Genomic DNA, 8,133 nt, shown 5'->3' with positions numbered 1-8,133 from the left:
CTTGAACACAGGTTTTAGACAGTACAGTTCTACTGTAGTACAGGACAAGCTGAACCATAACAAGAAGATAAGCTTTAACAAAACAATAGCTACTCAGGCCTAGTGAGACATCCAGACTCCTACTCTTATCCAGTATCCTAATGCAGGCGTTTTCAGGCCAAGGACCCCCTAGCTGAGAGAGAGATAAAGCAGGGACCCCCCACTACATATTGTATAAAATTGTGTCGCTGATTAGAAATGTTCATAGATTTCTTAGACACCTTAGACTTGTTTGAAAGCACTGTCATCATGTTGGAGTAATGTCTATTTTCAGACATTTAACCACTTGAACCGTCAAATACTTTGCAAACCTCTTTGCCAAAAATAGCCGATCTACAAGCTTACAACGCCTCGCAGTGCGAGGCGTTGTAAGCTTGTAGATCGGCTATTTTTGGCTAATGTTCCACTCAGAATAGGGATGTTAGGGTTCATGTGAAAAACATGATACTATCACACAAAGATTTGGCGGCCCCCCTGTAGTAACTCTGAGGACCCCCTAGGAGTCCCGAACCCCCTGTTGAAGACCCCTGGCCTAATGTATCATAAGGGCTGAATATTAATATGTTCTTCGGCAGCGCGCAAGATAAGGGACTAGGACATCAAGCTATAACGCCTATTATGTATTGCACTGATTGGTATGGAGAGTAGGCCCACAGACCATTTGTAATTTAACGGATATCAGATCACTTTGTCAGAGCAGATTCTCAGAGTGCATTTCTATGATTCACTCTGGTTTGGGTTTAAGACAAGCTTGCACCCATATACTGTAAAGGCACTGGCCATAATGGGAGGAGGGAGGGAGGGAGGGGAGAGAGAGAGAGAGAGAGAGAGAGAGAGAGAGAGAGAGAGAGAGAGAGAGAAATGTGAAGAATATGCAGTGATTGATTTCCTTTGGAAGTATGCACATGAAATCTAAACAGTTTTATGATTATTGAAGCTTAAATGCAATCACCAGAAGTAAAAAGCAGAAATGACTATTACTAAACTACATGTCTACGTGTTTGGGTTGACGGATACTTGTATGTTTGGCATGATGTGTAATGTCTCTGACTTGCACATTCATTTAGCCACCTTATTTTGGCATTTACACAAAAACCCACTCAGACTTTGATAGAACCAGGTTTTAGGACCACAAATTTCACCTCTCTATTGAGCTGTTGACCCTGGACTACCATGTGTCTTCTGCGTGGTTTCACGACAGTTGACATGTTGCTACTTGTCTGCCACCTTAAGGTTTTATTCGCTCTCAGTGTCCATTGATTTAAAAGCCGTCTTTTCCAGTCAGTCCAGTTAGTCTTTTGAAAGATCTAATCACGTGGACCTCAGGATCCATTCCGTGGTAGCAACCACATGACTTAATTTGGCCAGCCTGTGAGACATCTCTACAGTATGATTTCAGTCATCTACTACATCAGTTGTCTATGAAATATCTATGGCTCAAATCTGGGCTAGGTTTCAGCCCGACCAGAACGCTGTTTACTTCCATTATGAAAGTAGAACATTTCAAAAAGTATTAAATTGGATGTACGTCTGTGGCCTATACTGTGTGCACAAGACATCTAGCAATCAAGATTAGCCGGAAGTCAATGAAGAGAACGCAAAAGGGGATGTGTGAAAATGTAACCCTATTATTGTTATAACATATAAGGGTAACAAAAAAACAAGGTAACAAAAACTAAAACAACAAAAAAGCAAGGTGGAAAGGGCAGGTTCTCATTTAGCACCCTCTGCCTGCCCCTCTGCACATGCCTGTGTTCTGTGTTTGTGTTTGGAAAAAAATCTAAATACTAACCCATTTGGTCTCATGCTACAGCTTTCCATTCCAACTCTGACCAACCTGATACAACATTGGTTGTATGCATCGCTATAGTGTTGAATGCCCCTACATAATAGATGAGTGTTGCATGGAAGTCTCATCATTATGTTATTGCAGTGCTGCTATGACAACTAATCTTCTCTTGTGGGATCAATAAAGAAAGGTCTACTATCTACCTACTTTACCTATCTATACAAATGTACATTTGTATTTCAGATCGTATTCATGTCTCCCTGGTTTGTTGGGTAATCTGGTTGATGTCTGCCACCATGCTACAATGGTTTCTGGTGTGACAACAAAAAATTGTTTTAAAAAATAATAATTAGTGGTCTACAGCTAAAACCTGTGGAAACCCCCGATCCGCAGCTGAGGGCCCCGTAATCATGATCATGTTTCCTGGCACCCCGGGGTATACCAGGATGGCCAGAAACACAACTGTCAGATTGCATCATGGTCTACACTTCAGGGTTCCTTTTGAGGAAGTCCTTCATGGTCTCCACCATGTTCAGCATGCGTATTTGCCGATGCACAGATTGCATTCGTCATCACCCGAAGGGAGAATGTCCTTGGTAGCTGACTAAGCAACATTCCGACTCCAGACATCATAACCTCTTCAAGTAAGGAAGGCAAAAAAATCAGAATAACAAAAAATTCACAATATGCGAAAATTATTCAGGGATTTACTCCCTTGGCTTACCAGCAGTGTGCACACAGGAAATCGGAAATGGCTCTCCCCCGCCAGAGCCCACACCATAAAAATGTAACTAGGATCGTCTTCAGACGAGCCCTCTAGTGGGGTTCCCACTCATCTCAATGCTCCACACAGCTGGCTACTACTTGCGAGTACTCTCTGCCCCTGCGTCATATAGTACACATCCATGTACATTGCTGTGGAACACCCTCAATCAATGCCCTGGGTCTGTGGCAGTAACCAGCCAGCCTCATTCTCCTTGGTGCTATTCTCTCTCACACACGCACCTCTGCCGTGTGCACACTGCTAGTTCTCTCTAGGTCGTCCTCAGACGAGCCCTCCATCGTCGCTTCCAGTCATCTCGGTTCTCCATCCATCCTGCCAGCTCGTTGGTGCTTTGCGCTCCTGTGTCTTTCTTGAGTACATCCACGTATGTTAGTGTGGGACGTCCTCTTGACCGGTGCCCATGTGTTGGTTCCCACAGCACCAGTTTGCTGGCTGGTAGCTCCTGGTGTCTTTGGCAGTGTCCTGTAAGTCTTTCCTGGCTGATATTCTATGGCTCACCCTTAATATTCCAGCATACAGATTCTTGTTGGTAACATGTGTACTCTTGCTGATGTTGAGCACTACACATAACATTCTGGTGTAACACCTGTCTAAAAGAGAACGTTTGTTTCAGAAGCATTTGCGGTGGACGATGCCTGGGCCCGCCTCGTCGTACTCGTCCTTGCTGATCCACTTCTCCTGGAAGGTGGACAGGGAGGCCAGGATGGAGCCTCCGATCCACACAGAGTGTTTGCGCTCTGGCCGGGCAACGATCTTGATCTTCATGGTGGACGGGGCCAGGGTCGTGATCTCCTTCTGCATCCTGTCGGCGATGCCCTGGAACATGGTGGTGCCTCCAGACAGCACGGTGTTCGCGTACAAGTCCTTCCGGATGTCGATGTCGCACTTCATGATGCTGTGGTACGTGGTCTCGTGGATACCGGCGGACTCCATACCGAGGACGGCAGGCAGGAAGAGGGCCTCTGGGCATCGGAACCTCTCATTGCCGATGGTGATGACCTGTCCATCAGGAAGCTCATAGCTCTTCTCCACGGAGGAAGAGTATTCCGCAGTTCTCATCTCCTGCTCAAAGTCCAGGGCGACGTAGCACAGCTTTTCCTTGACGTCGCGCACAATTTCCCTCTCGGCCGTGGTGGTGAAGGAGTAGCCGCGCTCCGTCATGAGCTTCATGAGGTAGTCTGTGAGGTCGCGTCCAGCGAGATCGAGACGCAGGATGGCGTGAGGAAGGGCGTAGCCATCGTAGATGGGCACCGTGTGGGTCACACCATCGCCGGAGTCCATGACAATACCCGTGTTACGACCAGAGGCATACAGGGACAACACTGCCTGGATGGCTATGTACATGGCAAGGGTGTTGAAGGTCTCAAACATGATCTGGGTCATCTTCTCCCTGTTGGATTTGGGGTTCAAGGGGGGCTCAGTGAGCAGGATGCTATAGTCCTCAGGGGCAACTCTCAGCTCGTTGTAGAATGTGTGGTGCCAGATCTTCTCCATATCATCCCAGTTGGTGACAATTCCGTGCTCCATCGGGTAGCTCAGTGTTAGGATCCCTCTCTTGCTCTGGGCTTCGTCGCCCACGTAGCTGTCCTTCTGGTCCAAGCCCACCATCACGCCCTGATGCCTCGGGCGACCGATGAGGGAGTGGAAGACGGCCCGCGGGTCATTCTCTCCAGCAAAACCAGCTTTGCACATACCTGAGCCATTGTCCACAACCAGTGCGAGGATTTCCTCCTCCATGGCTAAAACGAGAGTGGATTCTCACTTCAATGTAAGTGATTCCAGCTCAAATAACACTGCACTCTGCAACTCAAAAGCTCAGATAATCTCAGAGTAATGTCATATATTTCGTACACGTCCAGCAATATATACCTGTGCAGTACTCTTGTGTCGTCATCATGTCGTCACCATGCAGGCGATTGTTGTGGTATCGGTGGGGGTGTAGGCGGCTTTCAGGGGCCAAACGCTCGAAGGGGGCTTTTCTGTAGTTGACGGAATTTACTGGTTTGAGTAGACGTACGCGTCTGGAAGCTGAAAGTAAACCACTAGACTATAGATGCCAGTCAAGTGTACCTGTGACAATAAGATTGGATCCATCTTTATGATCTACATGAGACATACACCTTCCTAGGTCATAGATTTAATATAGCAGGGAAATGGAAAGAACAGGTTGATTACATCACAACTGAGTTTACAACTACTGGCTGAACCTGTAGATGCTTCACCACAGACTGCCACTGCTGACGAAGTTGGAGGCTATTAGGCAGGTTGCTGTCTAGAATTCAACAGCTTTGCCTCCAATGTTCACCTAGCATGCAAAACACTTAGTGAACTAAATGACAAAATCGTTTACTTTATGAGGATGTGGTTCGGACTTCGGACTTAACACCCACACCAACAGATACAATGAAGAAACTCCAAAATGGATATATAACGCCACAAGGCTGGCTCACTTGATGACAAGACTGTCAGTGAACTTGCGAGATCTTCTCTGTTTCTAGACATGAAACGGCATAAGGTGCTCCTGGCAAGAGAGGGCGAGGCAAGTTTCCTGGGGTTCCGAAGAAATCCTGACCTCAATGACCTCTGCGTGCGAACTGGAGTATTCTCACGAAACCAATGAAATACCATGGCAGTGAACATTTCAAAATAAAAGTCACAATTTGATAATAAAATTAAATTATCATTTTAAAGGTAATCATTTTCTCTTTCTTGTACAGAGGTTTATTTAGATGTGAAAGTTTATTATTATTGACGTTTTAAACATTCTTTGCGGAAATTCTCATTACCGTAATGTGTCCGCGTTCATTTCAGGGGCGCTTTGACTGCATTATAGATTGGATAAGCTACAGTATATGGATTTGACTCAAATTGAATGCATATTGTTAAATATGTTTTGTAAAAACCAAACCTCGGTTCGAAGTTAAGCGGTGAATTTTTATTCTATGTGTTCTAGAGCTATGAAATCTGTGTTCTAGATCTATACATTCTGTGTTCTAGATCTATACTTTCTATGTGCTTTAGTTATACATTTTTTTTATTAATTCTGAATGAATGAATGATTTTGTCTGGAGGGCCAAATTGTCATGTGAAGCTTGACCAATCCTCAATTCTGCATGCACGGGACATGTACGGGAGAGACAAAGCCACTCCTTGAGAATCTATGGGAATCCTCAAAAAAAAAAACATGTACGGGGCAGACAAAGCCACTCCTTTGAAGTGGCTTTCACCGCTTCAAAAATATTATAACATTAATTTGTATAAAAAATAAACATTTCAATTAAATATTTATTGGGGAAAAACGTGTTGTCCAGGGTGACTGTTCTCATCCTCCACCTGTTGCCGGGCAGATTAAAGTTGAGTCAAGTTTTTTCTCCCATGATGCACCACAAAGAGGGGGACTTTCAGGATGGACTCAAGGTAAGCTATTCTCTTGGTGAAAGGTGAAACTATAAAATGAAAACTAATCTCTAGAACCCTGCACACGACAATAGTGATTGCGCAACATGAAATATTCCTTTGTTCATAATTTCTTCATCAATTTAAAGGTAGTTAAGTTCCAAACATGACAATGACAGAATTTGTGATGAGTCATGCTGTTACATGCCATTGTTAGCATAAAATGGTAACTCTTATCTCCGCAACTCATGGTCTCATACACTGCAACATTTGAATGCCTGTTGCAGTAGAGAGAACCTATATTGCGGTAATGATAATTGACATATTATTCATTGTGGCTATATAGGGTTATTCTTTCTTTCCCAGGTATCTAGGCCTAATGCAAGATAATATTGAACCCTACTCTAGGTCTAAATCTACTAGCCAAGGCCCAAGCTCACAACAATGTAGATTGGCTTTTTTGTTGGTTGTGTACTTTGCTTAATGTGTATGACATATCTGTGTTGTTGCTGGTACGATACGTTGCTATCTGAGCTGTCAATTCCCCCCCCCCCCCAGTTCAACAATTCCCTCAAATGAAATGAACAACAAAAGCAATGCCATTATATTGCTTGGCCCTCCTTGGGAATCAACTGGCCGTTTACAGTGCAATCTAGCATTGCGTTAGCTCATTCTAGGCACAGAAGGCAGGAGGTGTACATTGCTCGCTAACCTGTGATCTCAGATTCTGTGTCACGCTTGCGCACTGTAATATCACAGCAGAGCCACACCGCCAAACTAAATGCAATATCATTGCAATACAATGGTTAACCCTGAGCTGGAAGTGAAACGCGTTTCTCTGACTTTCAGCACCATGGAGAGCTCAACATATATAGAGAGTACAAAAAAATCATAAACATATATTTTGAATCAAATTCAAAAGAAAAATAATGCCATATTTATTTGGCCATGAGAAGAATGACAAGTGTCTACCTGGCCTGGTGAAGCTATGCGGCTCTACTGAGTGCATCTTAGGGTTGGGTAAAATAAAAAATAAAATAAAAAAATATATATAACCAAACTACCAGGAACCAAATGGAAACTGGCAGTGGTGCCCGGTGTTAAGAAGCAGTCGTTCCATTTTAATCTGAACGCTTAGCGTTCAGATTCAAATGGAACACTGCATCTGAGCCTGTCTTGCATTTTCATTTTGGTGTGCTGCTTTTTCCACTCCTGTGGATCCTTGAGTTCAGTTGTACCTAGAGCTGAGCACACTGCCCAAATCAGTGGCAGCAATCAGAGGAAGCGCACCTGTTCTCTTCTCCTCATCTATACTACTAAACATATTGGAATAAAGCTCTGTAGAGGTATACCTCTCAGAGGTATATTTACAGAGACAGGGTCAGTCAGGGATTCTACTATCAAGGCGTTCAAGGAGTTTAAACTATACATTCACTTGCTGTGGGAACCCAGGCTGCATTAGTTTGTATTATACAACAGGTAATTCAGTTATTTTTGGAGTGGTAAACCGCTCCATAGAGTGGCTGTGCGTGTGTCTGTAGCCTTTTTCCTCAGCGTTTTGCCATAGCAAAACGTGTGTGTGTAGCATAGCCATCCTATAGACTCAAATCCTAGTCTGAAGACGTTATGCAAGCACGACCATCGCTCACTTCACATTGGGCGTGATTCTTTTTTGTTTTTACCTTTTTGTTATATGAACTACAATAGAAAACATACTGTAGGAGCCTGGGGTCTCTTATGTTTCAGTAATATTACACGAGAGGGTGTGCATTATCGTGGTTATTTGCACGCCAGCCTTGCTGCAGGAACGAGCCGAAGGCGAGTTCTGTAAGCAGGGCTGAAGTTTGAACAAAAAAGTAAAAAAAGAAAAGAGAAATAAAAAGTTATTATTTGACAAAATGTTTGTCATAAGGGCCACAGTTACAAAAAATAAAACACATGAATCAGCACGCTGGCAGTCACCTGAAAATAATAATGATTTCTTCTTGATAAGGGCCAAAGGCAGGCCTTCACAAAAAAAGAATAAAAAAGCAGAGTTGCGAAAATAAAATAAAAACATTAAAAAAATAATAAATAAATAAAAACAATTTAAAAGATAAACACTTTCAACCTGGCGTCACTGTTT

General features: G+C 43.7%; 1 protein-coding gene across 1 annotated transcript; it reads right to left on the bottom strand.

Annotated features, from left to right (window-relative positions):
* Positions 1–3,221: 3,221 nt before the first annotated feature.
* Positions 3,222–4,349, bottom strand: LOC308307624 (actin, cytoplasmic 3-like; the record flags this gene model as incomplete). The annotated part of the gene is made up of 1 exon (XM_080752890.1): positions 3,222–4,349. The coding sequence occupies one exon, from the start codon at positions 4,347–4,349 to the stop codon at positions 3,222–3,224; it is 1,128 nt and encodes a 375-aa protein (XP_080609016.1).
* Positions 4,350–8,133: the final 3,784 nt, after the last annotated feature.

Source organism: Nannobrachium achirus, assembly GCF_963921795.1.
Source record: "Nannobrachium achirus genome assembly, chromosome: 2".
Taxonomy (NCBI): Eukaryota; Metazoa; Chordata; class Actinopteri; order Myctophiformes; family Myctophidae; genus Nannobrachium; species Nannobrachium achirus.
Note: the sequence above shows the minus strand (reverse complement) of the source record. Positions and strands in the feature narration are given on the sequence as shown.